The 19,019-nt window shown below is 45.8% G+C and overlaps 2 protein-coding genes across 3 annotated transcripts; one reads left to right on the top strand and one right to left on the bottom strand.

The window, feature by feature from the left end:
• Positions 1 to 5,864: 5,864 nt before the first annotated feature.
• Positions 5,865 to 7,278, bottom strand: hoxa13a (homeobox A13a). Its single transcript, XM_076149974.1, has 2 exons — positions 6,621 to 7,278; positions 5,865 to 6,112 (listed from the first exon to the last, which is right to left on the bottom strand). Exons 1-2 carry the CDS (start codon positions 7,276 to 7,278, stop codon positions 5,865 to 5,867), a joined length of 906 nt encoding a protein of 301 aa, XP_076006089.1.
• Positions 7,279 to 15,824: 8,546 nt separating this feature from the next.
• Positions 15,825 to 18,356, top strand: evx1 (even-skipped homeobox 1). 2 transcript variants are annotated; one of them, XM_076150028.1, is made up of 3 exons: positions 15,825 to 16,194; positions 17,187 to 17,332; positions 17,829 to 18,356. In XM_076150028.1, the coding sequence occupies exons 1-3, from the start codon at positions 15,825 to 15,827 to the stop codon at positions 18,354 to 18,356; spliced, it is 1,044 nt and encodes a 347-aa protein (XP_076006143.1). The 2 variants fall into 2 exon arrangements, with proteins under 2 accessions (XP_076006143.1, XP_076006142.1); XM_076150027.1 differs by having other exon boundaries at positions 17,103 to 17,332.
• The last annotated feature ends 663 nt before the right edge of the window (positions 18,357 to 19,019 follow it).

Here is a 19,019-nt window from a genome sequence, read left to right as displayed (position 1 = left end):
TATCTGAGCAGGAGGCTGAAGTGGAGATCAGGCGCTTTTGACTGGAGACTATAGTTGCGTTTAAAAGGCCGCGAACGCGTAGGAAAGATTAGCAGGGAAATGTAGTTTGGGACGCGGGCGTCTAAAGCTGCTGAGAGTGCAGGAGGTTTATGCAAAGAAGTCCAATGTTACATCAGCAAAACACATTGATGGATTTGTTTGTGCTATTTCTTGGGTTTGCACTTTTTCGCAGGACAAAGTGGTGTTTTTGAACTTGAATGATGCACAGTCTTCCATCTCCAGCTGCATAGTGAAGCCTGGAGGTGTGAGATGATCAACACCAAACAATGAGCACATTCATCTCAAAAAATACAGCACACAAACACACATAATATTAATAAATGTGAACATGTTTCAGTGGGACAACTGTTGATTTGTCCACAGGTGACAGAAATGTGGGCATGACGGCGCGTATGGCGACGACAGAGGGCCCCAGATGCGGACCACACAGGGGACTGCGGATGGAACCAGCCAACTCCACGGTCAACGGGGACGGGAGCGGCTCGGGCGGACCAGTGTAGCAATACTGGGAACACTGGGAACACGGAAAGGCGTCGATGGGGGCAATTGTGCCAAAAGGACAAAAGGATGGAAGAACGAGCCGAGAAACAAAAGTAATTTAACGAGAGAGAACGAAAGGAGAGGAAAAGATTTTTCGGGCTCTAATTATTTACAGAAGGAATAGAATAATTATCTAAATAAATTAAGATACCACATTTGCGCTGTAAGTGTTTTGATTTTAAAGAGTGCAAACACTGGATCAGCACGTCTGCATTACGTCATATTTACATTAAAGATTACAGATTCATCCTAGGTTTGTTTTTCTGTGACGCTTCGTTTAAAACAAATAACGCAGCAAATAAAGTCTAACCACAGCCGTGATCCTTCCAAACAACCAAAATAACAACTTGCAATACCCGGAATTGCGACGAAAATACGAAAATCTTAGAAAATACGAAGATTAAACGACTCCACTGATTTTTTTGCTGAATCTAATTGAAATGACGCGTTCGAATCTCCTTTGTTCTGGATTTTTCTGTCATATTTCTGGCTGAATGCGCATCGCAGGTTCGGTTTGTTCGTTCGATTGTACGTGAAAATTACATTAAATTGCCATTGCAAATGTGAATGTATTCTTTTTTCTATTTTGCATCAATTTGTGATTGACAGGTTGCGTCCTAAGATTGAATAATTACTAGCTCCGTCTCAGTGGACAGATACATTCACAAATCTCGTCTCATATTTGATCTAAATCGCGCAAATCGCCTAAGAAGTCGCTGTTAACATGACGACCGTGATCTAATTCGCTTTGATGAGAGTAGAAACAGGACTTTGTGGCGTTTACGAGCAGAAACGGGTCTACCTACGCAAATATCAAACATTACCCTCTTGCTTTAGGAAACTGGCGCTTCAATAATCGAACCAATCACTTTTGAATTTTTATAAAAAACACAACACAAGACTAATTTAACCTATTAGGTCGCAATTCCCGTGTTTCTGGATATTACGTGGTCTTCTACTATTTAATATTCATCGACATTGCTTCAATTACTGCGCATGGCACATTACAGATCAGTAATGTGCGTATTTGTACTTTCATATACGCCAAAGACGCGACGGAAATCGTGTAATTGAAGTGTAAAACGCAAAAAACAGTCGCCCTTCATTTAGCCATTTAACCCTTCAAACCCAAATCCATACATTGAACAACCTGGCATGCATTTCCAAACCCAATGTATTGTAAATGAGAGCAGCTGTGGAGGCGAACACGCCGGTCGGACCCACGGGGCCGCAGCATGAAGGGGCCTTCATAATCTCGGTCAAGTGCTCCTGTTTGACCGCTGTCACGCTCTCGGATTATTTGATGTGTTCCAGCCTCTGCGCCGTATTACGAGATTATCTTCCGAATTCATTCTTTCAAGCTCGACTTGACCAAAGCCATCTCGCTGAAGGTTGCGGGCCTCGCCTCCATTACGCGCAGACAGCGAAGGTCAATGTAAAGAGCGTTTTAGTGGCCCGTCGGTATTCAAGCGCGTCTGACAGGCAGTCGAAGGACACAGCGGCGCTCTGCGGGGCCGCTTCTATGGGCTGTGACGCCGTGGGCATGCGAGGAAAAACACGCAGACGGATGGTTCTCAGTGATTTTTACATCCGTGCGTAAAGATGAAAGTGCACAGGATTCACATGAAGACATAAAGACACTTGAACGGAAACTAACAGTGAGCTAAAGCTACAGAAATGGAAACAAGCCAACAAGCCAACAAGCCCAGTTATTCAGTGACGCATCAAATCTTCATATTGGTATAATATTAAATGTTTGTCATTTGATATTAGGCTGAATGTTAATGACGTGCTTGGCTCTGTGTGAACGTTAAGGGATTTGCATTAAAATTGCAATATTAGAACCTTTTTTAGAGCACTAAAGTGAACTACAATTCCCCATGTGGCCTTAAGGTGGCAGTAGAGCCCCAACATTGCGCCGAGCAAACACGCAGTGCAGCCCGCAGCCCTGTGGGCGGTCCCGTCCGGCAGAGAAGGTCATGTGTGAGGGGAGGGAGGCTGGGTGGAGACACAGGGTGGGGGAGGGTGGGGGCGTTTGTTTTGGTCCTGAGCGAGCCAATCAGACACCGCCCTGCTCTCTTACAGCCAACCAGGCGCGGCTCACGCATCACTTCCTCTCTACAGCCGCCGCCGCTTCCGCTCGTTTGGTTCTCAAACGGTGCAGGCCGGTCACTCGTCCCTCCTATGCCCGAGACCGCCTCGAAACACGTGCGCGCCCCACCGTGCCTACGTCAGTGTAACGTGGCGTGGCGCGCGGTCACGCAGCGCTACGTGCCCGCGTACGTACAGACTCACGTTTTTCCTCAGACGTGCACGCGAGACCACCAGCACACAGACTTTAACTCTTCACCAACAAATGCAACTATGACTCATCTCTCAACTTTTACCAAATATTTACATGAACAATGTTAATATAATACACACATACAACACACAGATACACGCGGGTTCCTTCCATCTGAGTGTGATCAAACACTGAAGACTCAACATGGTCACTGCTAAGTTTAAATACACTTTAAAAACACGTAAAAACACAAGCCAGACGAATCTTAAAAATAAGAGCCTTATCAATAAAGTATGTACAATATTGACAACATAATTATAGACCAATTATGTATAATATATATCATTAAAGTTAAACACAACGCTAAAGCTATGACTAGGAAAACCACTACCATTACTACTATTACTAATAATAATTATAATAACAACCAACAAAGACTATTTGTCATTCCAACGTGACGCTAAATGAAAGTACATTTGTATCGTAACTACACGATTTTAAATGTCTAAGTTCTAATGTATAGCGATGAAAGATGAGACCGAGGACTAAAGGATGAAGGTTAATAGCGCTGTAACGATGATGAGGAGTAAACACGTCATGTTTGTTACTTCTGTGCACTAATGAGATAGAATAATAAAAAGAAAGCAGCTCGTCATATTGACCGTGAAACAGCTTCCCGCGTGGAGATCAAAGCGATCTGTTCAAATCTATTAAATAGACGGTAATTATATGTGATGCATACAGTGAAGATGAGCAGGTGAGGAAGCAGCCGGGAGGAGTGAGGAGCGGGAGGAGGTTTGGGTCTATGCCCCGGGGGGTTCGGGCTGCAGGTTCAGCTCCGTTAAATCCACTTAATCACACGAAAGATGCTACAATTTTACAGGTAAATATTCCCACTGTGTCACGCGTGGGAGTGAGAACACAGACGGGTTTGTTTACACAGATTTCGACTGGGTGGATGGATCGTGAAATAAATGTGTTGAAATTAATAAACCGAAACTGTTAAATGGCTTGATAATTGTTTAAACATTTATTCTTTAGTTTGAGCAAATTTTGACAAATTTTCCCGTTTCAGGTTTTGAAGAAAAACTGGAGAATGAAATGAAATCAAAATGAAGCCCAAACGGGTTTTGAATTTGTTGTTTACCACAGTGTGTGTGTGTGTGTGTGTGTCTGCTCTATTTCTGATAAACATAAATTACACAAGAGTACAAAAAAAAAAGAATGCAAACTGTAACTGATATCGAATTCAAATAGTTAACTGATCCATAATCTGTAATATCAGACAGACGTGTATTAAAGTGAGATATTAAATGTCACTCTGGATGTATATTTATGATCCCACATATTTGTGTTTTTATGGGCAAAACGCAAAACAACGAGAAGCGCAATAACACACTAATTTCATCTGAGTCCATGTTGAAATTATTCTTGTATACATCAAATTTTTTTAGAAGCTGTTCACTCCACAAACACACAACACCCACACACACACAACAGTCACGTTAGCGGGGAATTATATGTTTAACTCCATTTACCACATAGGTGAAGGAGGTTTGCTGCACTTTACAATGGTTAGTCTTTAATTAAGACGCGTTATCAAAGTGCCTTTATGTTTTTATGTACACGTACCATACATAAACAAAAGAAAACTAGTATTATTATTTGTATTACTTGGATGTGAATGCTGATAACCCACATTGAGTGTGTCACAAACTCGCCGCTAGATGGCGACGTTACCTCACGTTTCAGCCCAAAGTGCCTTATTTCCGGTGTCCCCCCACAGCCAAACTGGGGACCATTAGAGCAGTTTGAAGCTTCTCACTCACAAACACTATTGCACAGATTAAACATAAAGCGTTAAAAGCAAAACCTTCTGTATATAAAGAAAGTTAGAGCAAACGACGGGACAACTTCACTATTTCAACACAATAAAAAAGACGCGACGGGGTTTGAACTTGAGCCTTTTTTAAAATCTTGTCACAGATCATAAATAAGATTCTTTTTCGCGGTTGTAAATAAAGTCAAACTAAATTAAACGAAGTAGTAGTTTGTAGTCTCGCGCTTCATTTCCAACACAACCCATAATAGATCCAATTCAACCAAGTCCATATTTTATTGGGACGGACTTTAACACCGACATCACACATACAAACAACTTTGATATCATGCCGGAATTTTTCTCTTTATATACAACCACATGGATACGCAAGACATTTATAAAAGCTATGATTGATACGAACACATATCCGGGACGATTATCTAAAGCGTTATAATAAGGAATTGCACCATGGATGTGGATATGAATGAGCACTAAAACTTCATACAAGCTAAGCATGTGAGGAGGCTTTAAAAAAAAAAAAAAAGAAAAAAAAAAAAAAAGGAGGTGAGGACAGATTAATATTTAACATTCCCAGAGTCCAAATCCGTCATGCCGTCACTTCCTGTCAATCTCCACATTGACCATTCGTCGTTAATATTGCGAGATAAGTGGCGCGCACCTTCTAAACGGAGGGCCGGGTTCAACTGCGCATGCCGAAATAAAGTCACAGGTACTGAAATTGTAATTTTTTTTTACATTCCCACTTATAAACACGATTTAACAACAAGTGGGAGGGAAATGTGGGTCCAGACGTTTCCTATATAGACCTTGGAAGCGATTTTGTTCCAGAAGCTCCGGGAAATCATTTGGCAACAGGACACGAGAATCATGTTCAGTCAGGAAGGAGTTCAAATCCAATAAGTCCAAACGTGTATGTGTTTGTGTGTTTGTGTGTGTGAGGGACTGTGTGTGAGGGACAGTGTGTGTGTGTGTGTGTGTGTGTGTGTGTGTGTGTGTGTGTGTGTGTGTGTGTGTGTGTGTGTGTGTGTGTGTGTGAGAGAGAGAGAGAGAGAGAGAGGGAGGGAGAGAGAGAGAGAGCGTGTGACTGTGTGTGTTAAAGAGTTTATCTCCAATATCGATAATGTCCGTAATAAAAAACTAGCTGATGGTTTTCAATTTGTTGACGACCTTCTTCTCCTTGACGCGTCTGTTCTGAAACCATATCGTGACCTGCCGCTCGGACAAGCTGGTCTGGGCCGATATCCGCCTCCGTTTGTCCTTGGTTATAAACTTATTGGCGCCGTACTCGCGCTCCAGCTCCTTCAGCTGCACCTTGGTGTACGGGACGCGCTTCTTCCTGCCGCGCCGGTACGAGCTGGAGTCTCCTCCGGTGTGGGACGCTGCGTCTGCGGGGGTGGAAAAACAGAGAGGGGGGAAAGTTCAGAAGCACGCATCTCAACAAGTGCTGACAGAATGTGGATTTTGCTCACAATGTAGAAGATTCAATCTGCCAGTATAAACGCAAATATGCTCCAAACTCAGCGACGCAGTTTAGCTTTTTCCTCATTTAAATTTTAAAAGCTTTTAGTATTAAAGTATTAAGTGTAGAAACAAGTGCACACAAAGGAGGGCGATGAGTATCTAAACACACCTGATACATGCAAAATGTATTTACAACTGTTTTAAATTTTGCAAATTGGAATCAACTCGCAGTATCTTTTCTTTTTCCAAGTCAATTTGTTTGAAATTAATTATATTTTTCAAAGGATAAACACAATCATTTCTGTAGTTTTCCACTGTCACCATACGGCCATGTATATTTGTCCTACTCACACACTCCTTTCTGCACTCATCTACGCTGAAAATAGCTCCATCCTGTACACACACACACTGGACTCTGGAGGTGGCTCTTACCTGGTATGGAGGACTTCCACATGTGTGCGGGCTGCGGCTGCTCCTTGGCGCAGTAAACTTGGCCGTTCCAGCCGTTGGTTAGAGTCCACGGCTGGTAGCTCTCCATGGGCAGTAGGGGCTCGTGTCTGGCCTCCGACGGCGCGCTGATAGTGGGTACAACGGGTACGTCCAGGTAACTGGGGACAGGCTGGTACGGGCCTGACGGGTAAGTCGGATAGAACGCGAATTCCTTGGCCCGAGATGTGAAGTCGTCCCCGGAGGCGGACGTGTCCATGTATTTGTCCCCGTACGCGGTTGGGGGCTGCGCTCCGCAAGACTTTATGCTGCTGTGATGCGACATTCGGCCCGGGTAGTAGCTGCTACCGAAGTACCCATAAGGCAGGGAGGCGCTGGAGGAGTTCTGGGCTGCAGAGCAGGGGCTGCACTGCTTCACCGGCTCGCCCATACCGGAGGTGGGCAAGTCGCTGGTGGAGTACGCCGCGCTGGGTGCCAGGGACGCGGGGTGCGCCATCAGATTCCTACACTGGTTCGCAGCAAAGTTGCCACCCGCGAAACCGTCCATGTTCTTGCTCACTTCATCGGAACCGCCGCCGTTGTCGTAGAGGAACATCACCGACGGGTCGACCCAGCGCGGACGGAGCAGCAGTGACGTTGTCATAGCACGACATCCAACATTGAAGCTTCTGCCTCTTTTTTAAAAAGCCCAGAGACTGAAAAAAGGAGATAGTGCTTCCCAGAGAGTAAAGCCGCTCTGACGCGCACCAGAGCGCAGAAGCCGAGTAGCCATTGGCTCCCGCCTTGTCACGTGACGGGGCTATGCAAAGAGGACGGTAAACATCCCCCTGTACGGATAATTAAATGGAGAAAAATGCGGCGTAGTAAGGTGACCGTGTACCTATGAGGGGGTCCAGATGGTCTATTGTCCGACCACACCACATAAATTAACATCGACTTTCAAAAAGCAACAAAAAAACGAAACTAAACACATAATGAACTGGATTATTCTGCATTAATGAGAGTTTAAAATCCCCTCCAAACTCGGGCTTCAACGTGATCCTGCTGCTTTTAAGATGGCTGCTTTACCCTCCTTTAAGATAAGAGAAAGGTCGATGGTTCAAAACCCACTCGACTCTATCAGAAGACATTGTGATCATTCCTCTAACATGAACATTACGCGTGAGGCTTTTACGCACGGACACTGGCGAGCCACCGTAGCGCCAAACACAGACCAAACACGGCCCTTACAAGCTAAAACTACATATAATATATATATTTTAAACATTTTATAATTTTGCTGTATATGAAACGAGTAAACGTTGTGTATTGCCTGGCGTTTGCTATGCTGTTGATAAACTGTGTGTTAGATTAAGCGGCGCTTTGAGGACATGACGTGATACTATAGACGCGCTATAAACCTGTGAAAGTGACATATTTCAATTAATTCAAATTGGAGCAGCTTATTGGACATGACGGAGGCACGGGCCGCGTTTACGGCTGCAGATAAATAAAGGAAACCAGGTTTAAGGATGCCGGTGAAGGTGGAAATGCCAGACGGAGGGTTTCCGGCGTGTTTACACTCCACGCAGAGACACAAAGCGGCTCTGGACTTTGGCGGTACGTGTGTGTGTTGTTTGCAGCTATTTTTTACGTCGCAGGGAGACGCGGCTGGAGGCCAAGGTCAAGTTGAAAGTTGCCGTCTCGCCGTCCAGCCTGTCGGGCCCATTCAGGCTTTGAAGGGACCGTCTGAAAGGAGCGGAAGAGGGGTGAGAATTCCTGTCCCAATGAAAGCCTTCGGAGGACATTAACTTTTACTATCATTTGGTTTTCTCCAGCGTTTTATCCCCCGAGAGGAGCTCCACTCTCAACCCGCTCTGACCTGCGGGGCTTTGGACTCTTGTACTCACGTGGAAGCTACACTGGAAACATAAACTGAAGAAGTAAAGTTGGGTTTTTTCATTCGCAGGAAGAGTTTGTTTGTAGTAAATACGTGTGAAAATGATGTGATCTCTAAAAAAAGGGACAGTACAGACATGTCGTGGGTGAGTGTGTGTGTGAGAGAGAGGGATAGAGAGAGAGAGTGTGTGTGTGTGTGTGTGTGTGTGTGTGTGTCTGGTCTGCTGGTTCGTGTTTACGACCAGTGGCTCTACGTCTATTCTGCGTGAGAGGAAATGGACCTGCTGGAGCTTTCACTGGATTTGTTAGCAGAGCTTCAAATGCTTCTTTAGAGCCACTAAAGTGTGTGATTCTGCTGCTGCTGCTGCTACTACTGCTTCAGCTCGTTTCCTCGTCGACGCTTGGAGATAAACAGAAGCTGCATCGAAGCTATTTCCAAACAGACAGACCTGTTAGTGCTTCATCGTTATTCAATCAGAAGCTCTCATTTCCATTCAGCTTTGATTCATTTGCCAAGTGAAAAGCGAAGATTTGCCAAAATAAATAAATAAATCTGATAAACCAGTTAAATGAACACACATTCGATTACAAGACAAACACAACAAAGAAGCATTTAAACAAATACTGCAGATCCAATAAGGAATGATTTGTATCTTTAATCTAAACCGAGATAGAAATGCAAATGATTTCAACAATAAAACTTCGATTGTATCAGAATAATACAAAATTAGTCGAATAGTTAATCACAGCTATTCGACTACAAAATATGGAATATGGTGAATTTCGAAAAATACACACCGGCTGTTTATACGATCCTCCTCTATTTGCTCCTCTATAATTCAAAGTGTTTCCCATACAGAGCTGCATTCATTCGTGTCTTTCTCGTTAGAGGGTGTGGAATAAATAAATATATCATGTAGCTCAGATCATTTGTGTTACACTTTCTGTATCGCCTTTGTCGGCTATTGGATGAGTCTTGACATAATATAATATATACGATCCGAGCGTGGAGCGGCCATGAGTCATGTGCACACACTGTATACAGGCCTGATGAGTCTGGAGCCCCGCGGCGTCTGTTATGAAAATCAGGCCTCTCGCATTTTAATTAATCGATTAAAAGTCGTGTTAAAGGTCAAAAAATCGTGGCTACTGTCAATATGTTTATATACTCTATGTTTATACATGTTTATGGATATATTAGGTTTAGTCTTACACCAACATGTACACCATCATGGCTCTTATACTACAAACAAATCATTTCACCACCAGGCTCAGTTGAGTTTCTTCCAATCTAATCCAATCAAATGTAAAATGATCTAATCGATTCTCGCCCGCCGGCGCGCTCATAGAAGCGTGTGTCCTGATTCCTGTCTGGAAACACGCGGGCAAGAGTGATTTAAAACTTCTATTTCCCCGACACGTTTTCAAACCAAAGCCCCAGATAGCAGCGAGAAGTAAATGGTACTTTTATACGAGTCTAAGTGGGGTAAAGCTGAGTAGGTCTGCTGGAGCGTCATTCAGGCCCCTGGAGGTCCCCTGAGTCACTCAGCCTATGGGGGGTTTGATCTGAGGTCATGATCAAGGTGCACACCGGCATCTAAGTGGAGCACCAGGCAAGAGATTGAGAGGGAGCGGGAAATCAACACCCGAGAACAACCCGAGAAAAGCTGGGATTTGTCAAAAACCAAATGTTTATCATAGCCCTGCGTCTTTATGGTAAATATTTGGTATATATTCGGCTGAGGCTCTTGTAGGTGACGCGTGGTTAAAGCGCAGGCCTGTCAAAATGTTGCCAAATCATGAAAGCAGACATGTTTCTGTGGCCACAGAGCGGTCAGACACTTGACTTACAGACATAAAGTGAAACAGAATCATGACGTACAAGTGGAAAGACCTGAGAGCCAAACCTTTATGTCACTATTATGAACTAAACTGAATGTGTGAGAAGAGCTTCTCTAAAATATCAGCCTATTTCCTGGCCGTGCGCCTGCGCAGTGATGTTGACGGACATCATACACTCGCCTCATTCCTGATATTGTAACACGCCTGCAGGTTAGCCGAGGTGTGTGTGTGATGTGTTTTTAAGCGGGTGACCCGCTCAGCGTGGATTTTGCAGTTCAAATTCCCCGAGTTGGACCCTTAAACGTCACGTTAACACCCTGCCAGTCGAAGTTCCACGTGAGATCATTTACAGACACGCAAAAACACAACACGTCCGCTTCTATTTGAAATTTCTTCCCCAGATCTGCAGCATTTACTGGCTTTCGGCCACAGACTTTGGAAAATCAGAATTTAATTATCCAAGGTGCGCGAATCTGACCCCGCACCTATAAAAAAAACACACAAACGCTGAAACTCAGTCTAGGCCGTTACACAATTTGACACACGAAGGCCACAAACGCATTCATTTTGATGCACACATGACGTGTATTCGCAATAAGTGTGTATTCGCAATAATAATAATGTATTGTTGTTATTATTATTGCAGTGAGGACGACAAGTGATCGAGCTTATTTACTGCTATTATGTTTATGAATCGATGGGCCGCTATGGGCCCTACAGGCTGAGGCCTGCTCCTCCTCCATTAGGACTACAGCTGCACGAAACAAACACAAGAGTCACAAATATGTCGCAATCTGTTTAATCTGAGAGGGTTGGGGTTTGATACTGAAGAAAAATGTCATTGAATTAAGTCAACTGCAGGGGTGGATTGAACTTAAAAACGTAAATAATAGCAAAAAAAATCATTTATTTTCAAATTGGTCAAGTTCAATGTCGTAATGATCTGTGTTTGAAAATATAACTAACTGTGCACGACATTCGTTTGTGGAGCAACCGCATGCATTCGTGGATATGTAGCTTCAAGTTTAATTTATCAAAAAGGATTGTTGCCATAAATAAAAAATCGATTATTAAAAGCAAATGCAAAAATATACAATATTTCTTCTTGTTTTAATGCCGCACGTTGATCTAATTACAAGAAAATGTGGTGTTAAAATGAAAACATTTTTTCTGCACGCCTCTCTCTTTAACCCACGCAGCCATTTCATCCTATAAAATCAAATTAAGGCCTTAAGTCTACGCAGCCAAATTGGTGCTCTCAAGAAAAAAAACAACCCAAACTTTCCTGGAATAGAGGCAAAGGCGAAAATAAAGCAATTTCCTTGAAATCTCGCGTTGTGGCAAATAGCTTCAACGTCTATGAGTCAAAACCACTGAAACCAGTCGGAGAAATGACACACGATCGATCACATGCACACACACGTGATGCTAAACACCCTGAGATCAACAAGGGAGGGAACACGACTAATCGGTGCGTCCAAAGTGGCGAAATGACGCATAGAAAACAGCAACGCAGCGATTCTCTACATGTATGAAACCATCTGCACTCAGCCGGGCTTGTAAATATCTCCTTTCCCAAAGAGGCAGAAGCCCGTGAGCAGGGCAGAGCAGCTACACTGACGCCGCTGTGAAGCGTCGGGGCTTTGCACCTGGTGCGTCGCCTCGCTACTGCTGATTTGGTGGTAAGCCCACCTCCCCTCCCTCCTCCCGAGATGTTCCCTCTTTAATGGGTCGACTGTGCCCGGGCTCAGCGGCTCTCTAAGCCCAGGGTGTAATCACGCAGAGGGCCGTGCGGATGGAGCGGCGATAAAGGCGCACACTTCCAGCTGCACACTCATCGGGACGCGCTGCGCTCCAAGGTCAGCGAGTTAAACTCTGCGAGCTGCGTCATCCGCTTTCAAGGCCAAGTTGAAGCACCGGAGGCGGGAGGGGCCACGATCATGGAGGCGCGACGACTTTGTGTCTCCTTCCAGCTCCATGTCTCAAAGCGGTAGAATGAGTTTGCACCAAAGCTACTCACTCATACACACACACGCACACGCACACGCACACGCACACACACACACACACACACACACACACACACACACACACACACACACACACACACACACACACACACACACACACACTTCGATCAAACTGATCTTTTTGGCATGAAAAGCGAATCTTCCTGTTGCCCTGCAGGAGCTCGGGTTGGGTTACATGCGTGTACTGCGCAGGCTCCATGGTCAAGTTCAAGTTGGGCTGGCTAGTAAAACTGAGGGGCGCAATGTCTGCAATGTCTGCAGTGGGGGCGCTCCTCCTCTTTGATCCCCCCTACTTAACTACACACAGAGGCAAAGGCACAACACGCACACCGCGCCACTCTAACCTGATGGAGGCGTTACTGTATACAGGCTTAGAAGTGTCAATATTACAGCGCGGTTCCTCCATGAGCAACCTCTCCAAACCCATCCGCTGCCCTCCGCTATCTAAAACACACACAGTATAAGTGGCACTACTGTAAACCAGCAAGGTCATCGGGAGATTGCGCAAGACACGGAGGCGTTATCTCGGGATAGATCACAAGATCTCATCTGCCCTGACCGCGACCCGTTGCATAAGAAGCTCAATTTTATGTCTACATAAAGAGTTTGAGCCGCGTGTTAGGGGTTGAATTGGAAATAAAGCAGAGCAGCAACACAAATACAATATAGGTTAAAGAACTATAAGACTGCTAAACAAAGCAAATGTTCAGAAACAGAATTACCACTGGATGAGCTTGAGACTCGTAAACAAAACTGCTCTTTAGAGTGAAATGAGAATTATTAACCCGAAGAAAAGCAAAGCAAATCCTTTCAAATGTACCAAAGGAGGTATTTCAACACTAAAGATGATTCAGACATGATAGTTTCTGACATATATAGGGAAAGAGATTGTACGAGTCTGACCAAGAAGTTAGGGAATAAAGTGCGAGTCAGTCAGAGTGAGGTTCGCCTCTGTGCCAAGCAGGCGGCCAGAGTCGAGACGTTATTTATGACCCGGCTGAGTGAAGCCTGGTGCGTTTCCATTAGCTTGCGGTTCTCCATTAACAACCCGCAGGCTGTGATCTTTAACTGTGATCCGCCGAGTGATGGAGACCTGCGCTCTGTCTGCAGACTGCAGCCCACACACACACACACACACACACACACACACACACACACACACACACACACACACACACACACACACACACACACACACACACACACACACACACACACACACACACACACACACGGGCTCAGGCACATCCGTGTAAGCAGAGGCAACAGGTAGAGAGAGGGAGAGGGAGGGAGGTAGAGGGGTAGAGGGAGAGAGGGAGAGGGGGAGGAGGGAGAGAGAGAGAGAGTGAGGGGGGAGGGAGAGAGAGAGAGAGAGAGAGACTGAGGAGTGCACCTATGTGAAAACAAAATCACGTGAAACTATTTTGAATTGAATGTTGCTAAAACCAACACAAAGACAGAGAGATAAAGACGCAGTCTATAGACATTCATGTTTGGAGTTTGCACTACTTTGCAAAAAAGTTTAAGAGGGAGAAGGAGTTTCTCCTCTTTTTCCATCTGAACATGAAACAGCGGCAGGAGAGCGAGCAGAGGAATTTCCCTCCCTGGTCTGTGTGGTGTTCAGGCAGGGGGGGAGGGGCAGCCTGAGCTTGGGGCCTTTTCTCTCTTTTGGACAGGCGAGGGCGCACAAGGACAGCGTGGAGGCTGCTGGAGCTCCACAGCCCCTCCACAGCCCCTCCGCAGCGGGCCCCCCTCCTCCCTCCTCCCCCGCACCGCCCCCCTCCGTCCCTGTCCCCTCATGGCTCCTCCCCCTCTGCACACACCAACACAGAGCGGCAGCGTGGCCCTCAGACGCTCTGTCGAACCCCATCAAACGCCAAACATCTACTTCCGGAGGAGTCAGACAGGCTCAGGTAGATACACTATGTGACTTATAACGTCAAATTTGACCGAAATAGATCGATTAAGTGTGGATGCAGAGGAGCAATAAGGGTGACGCCATGTTATTGTTTCTCACTGTGATCAATTATTTGTAGCTTTTTAGAGGAAACGCTGCTAAACGGCTACATAAGGAGCTCCAAAGAGACTCGCTTTACTGTCATATCTCACCCTAGTGACAATGATGATAAACACAAAGACACACAAAGACACATAGCACAGCCCGGGTGGAGTTCAGTCAGGAGGGATAAATGCGGATTTTAGGCTTACATTGATGCATGGAACAAAGTTGAAATTGGCAATTTAAGACTGAATAAATCTATATCCCCAAGTTAAACTGTCAGATCAAGTTCATCACAAGCCACCACTGAAGAAGTATGACTCACAAGAGAGCTTATGTCAAATCAAAGAGCAGAGAATAGCCGCCAACCTGACAGACAAAGCTCCGGCCATCACTGATGCGTGTGTGTGCGTGTGTGTGCGTGTGCGTGTGTGTGTGTGAGCGAGCATCATCAATTTAAGGTAAAGCAGAGCTTGTGTATATAATTAGACGTAAATGTCTAATTCATAATGTCAATGACTAAATGTAAATATGTGAACATGCAGTAGCAGTACAAATGATAAACTGTGTGTGTGTGTGTGTGTGTGTGTGTGTGTGTGTGTGTGTGTGTGTGTGTGTGTGTGGCTGACTCAAAGACCGCATGTGGCCTCTTATCTCGACTCTGACCACACAGCTTGACCCCTGAGGACTTAACTTGACTCCACTTTAGGTAAGAATGAGAACGAGGGGGGTTAAATCCACACTGCGGCTCGGTCTGCCTGCACGCGCCCTATAATGAGCAACTCCAAGGAAATATTAAAACGTTTCGGAAAGGGAACAGATTACAAAAAAAATTCAATAGTGGATTATTTAATTTGGGTGTTGGTGAACACACTATTTAAGTGAATTATTAAATCTATTTAACAGTGAAACCAATTGATTAGATCCATTGAAACAGATCGATCTCAATAACAAGAGAGCAGATGAAGTGGTGCCAGATCCTCCTCTCTCACTCACTCCACCCTCACTCTGCCCTCTGCTACACACACACACACACACACACCTCCATCTACACGCTATACGATCGCTCCTTCTGTTTACCCATATCCAATCAATGCGTGTCGTCATCAGGGGGGGACCGCGGTGACGGCTGGCCTATTAAGAATGACAGCTCTGGAGAGGGAGAGAGAGAGAGAGGGTAAATGGTGATCCCTCCCAGAGCTGCCTCTCTGCGCACTCTGAGCGCTCTTCTCTCAGGGTCACACCGGATTGCATCCTCTCTTTTTTCCCAGAGCCTCTTCCCTCTTCTTCTTCTTCTGGGACTCAAGCACCCCCCGCACCCTCCCAGCACCTCACCATCATCCAAACACACACACCCCTCCAACACTGAAAACCGTTTTGCTTTTTGTGGACGACTTGCACTCTACCGCGCTAAGTCGAGCTGCTTCTTTCCCCCTTGTAATGGAAAGCAGAGAGGAAATGGTGCTGCTGCCGGAGGGAGGTCAGCTCGGGAAGAACGCCTCCAACTTGTCGGGGGGAATCGGGAGCCCCGTGCGAGAGGCGCAGGGGAAGACGGCGGGCCACAGGAGCTGCCTGAGCCCCGGCGCTGTGCCTTACTCACGGGAGAGGACGGAGGCGGCGGCTGCGGAGGAGAGCACACGGAGGAACGTGTGTGCCGACATGAGGCCGGTGGGCTCGTCTTCGTCCGGCGGGAGGCACCGGACCGATCACCCGCACAGGGACGGCAGCAGCTCAGACACCGAGTCGGACTTCTACGAGGAGATCGATGTGAGCTGCACGCCGGAGAGCATGGACTACCCCACGGCTAAAGGTAGGAGGCGAGCACCGGCTGGCATGAGTCTGACCGCATGCATACCACCAACAAAATGCCCCTTTTGACGCATCTGTGCTCTATATATATGTCAGAAAATGAATCAGGGGCACATGTAAGAATGTTTAGCTTTGATAATAATTGGATAAAGATGTACACTCATATGTGCCGCACAGCTGTTCTGTCAAGTGACCAGTGTGGCTGGAAACACGCTGAGATGACACCCACAACCTAACCAGGCATTCTTACCCACTGACACCGACACTGAGTCACTGCTGCACCACTTCCACTAAACTCACAAAGCAAATCAGCCTCCGTGTATATTCGCTGCTTGGGGAAGAATGAGGGATTTTTATATAAACCACACGAAGCGAAAAAAGGGGAAGGAAGGAAAGAGAAGAAGGCCACCAAGAGACCAAATTCCTGGGGTGTCAAGTTGGCATCTTTAGGGTGCAGGCACCCATCAGTATTCCTGACAGCAGCTGTGTGACACCCCTCAGCTAAATTAGGAGCTAATATTCTGGATCATGTTTGGGTGATTTGTAGAAGAAAAACGGCAGGTTAAGTTGAATGAACGACAATAATAAGAAAACACAATTATGATGCAGCACACACACACACACACACAGAGAAGACCAGAAGCTTTGTCACCTATATTTAATATAATACTAAAATTAGCTGGTAAATGTCTCCTGAAACTGAAGGGCATAATGTGGCAGAAGGGCCTTGATTTTACAATTAAAACAATTAATTAAATGACTACACATGCGAAGTCCAGATATGTCCACTTTGAGGGAAAGCAATAGATGTGAAACGAACGAAATAAATTAAATACTCAACAATATTTTAGGTTATTGTATTTTTTTTTTGTATGTGCTGCTAATGATTCTTCTTCTTCGTCAATTCAGGTCGAGATTCTCCCGGTCACCCGAACGATTCTGGTCCTGATGCGGGCAAGAATATGCCCAGCCAAGGTTCCCTGTCTTACGCAGCGGACCAGATTCGCCGGTACCGGACGGCGTTCACCCGGGAGCAGATCGGACGGCTGGAGAAAGAATTTTACCGGGAGAACTACGTGTCCAGGCCGCGGAGATGCGAGCTGGCGGCCGCATTAAATCTACCAGAAACCACCATCAAAGTAAGAACCAGAGCTGAGCTGAACCTGAGTGATGTGACGTCTCTCTGCGTTTAGCCTCTTCATTAGAATCATTGTCTGTACCACTATACGTGCTTTGTTCTTCATCCCAAATAGTTATTTTATAGAATCACAACCCTCCAGCATCTGTGCATAATTATCATTCAAAGATCTGAAATGTGCAGAATTTTGATTTATTACATCGCTTCACCATTTAATTACGATTACCATTACGTTTAAATCTGAACTACAGCCTAAATAAATCACCTGTTTTGCACAACAAACAAATATTTGCTTCGTCTATAGCGGAATAATTTACAAAATAACTAAACAAAATTCTGATTCAACGAAATAATAAGCATGAGCTCGCTGGAAATCGATTCTACATCCGTGCGTAAAGATGAATCCATTGTCTGATGTCTCCCTTTGTTTTGGTGATTGGTCTCTCCGGTGTGTGGGGGTTGTGGTTAATGTTTGACCCGGTGTGTCTCCGGTCTAGGTGTGGTTTCAGAACCGCAGGATGAAGGATAAACGCCAGCGTCTGGCCATGACGTGGCCACACCCAGCCGACCCGGCCTTCTACACCTACATGATGAGCCATGCGGCGGCCACGGGGAACCTGCCGTACCCCTTCCCGTCCCACCTGCCTCTGCCCTACTACTCCCACCTGGGTGTCCCGGCCGGCGCCAACCCGGCAGCTACCCCGTTCGCCAACCCCTTGAGGTCCCTCGACAGCTTCCGGATGCTGTCTCACCCCTACCAGAGGCCGGAGCTCCTGTGCGCCTTCAGACATCCCTCGCTGTACCCGAGTCCTACCCACGGCCTCGGCCCGGGGGGAAGCCCCTGCTCCTGCCTGGCCTGTCACTCCAGTCAAACCAACGGCATCTCATCCAGGCCCACCGGCTCGGACTTCGCTTGCTCCCCAACTAGCAGGACTGACGCCTTTATCACATTCACGCCTTCAGTGCTCAGCAAGTCTTCATCGGTGACATTAGACCAAAGGGAAGAGGTGCCTCTGACCAGATAGAACCAGAACACACACATATCACCTGTTCTATATACGCCTTTATCAAACATTCTATATGACTGAACCAGCATGAAGAGGTAGATCAGAACCACCACGAAAGTCATCTTAACATGAGCCAACAGCATTAAGCAGCTCTGCAGCTATGTGACGCACCATGGATCTCACATTACAGTCTACTGAGAAACACTAATCCGATTGAGGAGCAGCGGGCTGTAATATGACGGCGAGGACACAAAAACACTTCCTTTTTTTTTGTACAAGATTAAATTGATGTGATGTGGAAAAGAAGACAGAGCAACGTTTAAATCTCTGTGATGGATGACGTCAATGTTTTTTTTTTAGTATTTTCTTTTTAAATCATTATCTGTCGTCTCGTCCGCGTCCAAATCGACCTACATGTATTGTTAGTAACGGGAGAATGATGCCTTCCATCTCTCTTTTTAACAAGGGGATTTGTTAACAGACTGCGGCCGTCTCATTATAAGCAGCTCTCCGCCGGGGCCCTCACGGCGGCCCGGGGCCGAAAATGTGCAGATGCTAGGAAAATTAGTAAGTGATGTATATGTAGGACCGGGTGAATTTTGAGTGTTGAATTAATGATAATACCAGGAAGGGATCGTTGCTGCCAAAAGGTAACAAGGCGCCAGGGGAGCGGATTACAGC

The sequence above is a fragment of the Genypterus blacodes genome, unplaced genomic scaffold (assembly GCF_046128005.1).
Source record: "Genypterus blacodes isolate CSIRO-AG114 ecotype Tasmania unplaced genomic scaffold, CSIRO-AGI_Gbla_v1 ptg000048l_1, whole genome shotgun sequence".
NCBI classification, from domain to species: Eukaryota; Metazoa; Chordata; class Actinopteri; order Ophidiiformes; family Ophidiidae; genus Genypterus; species Genypterus blacodes.
This window is presented reverse-complemented; position numbering and strand designations above follow the sequence as displayed.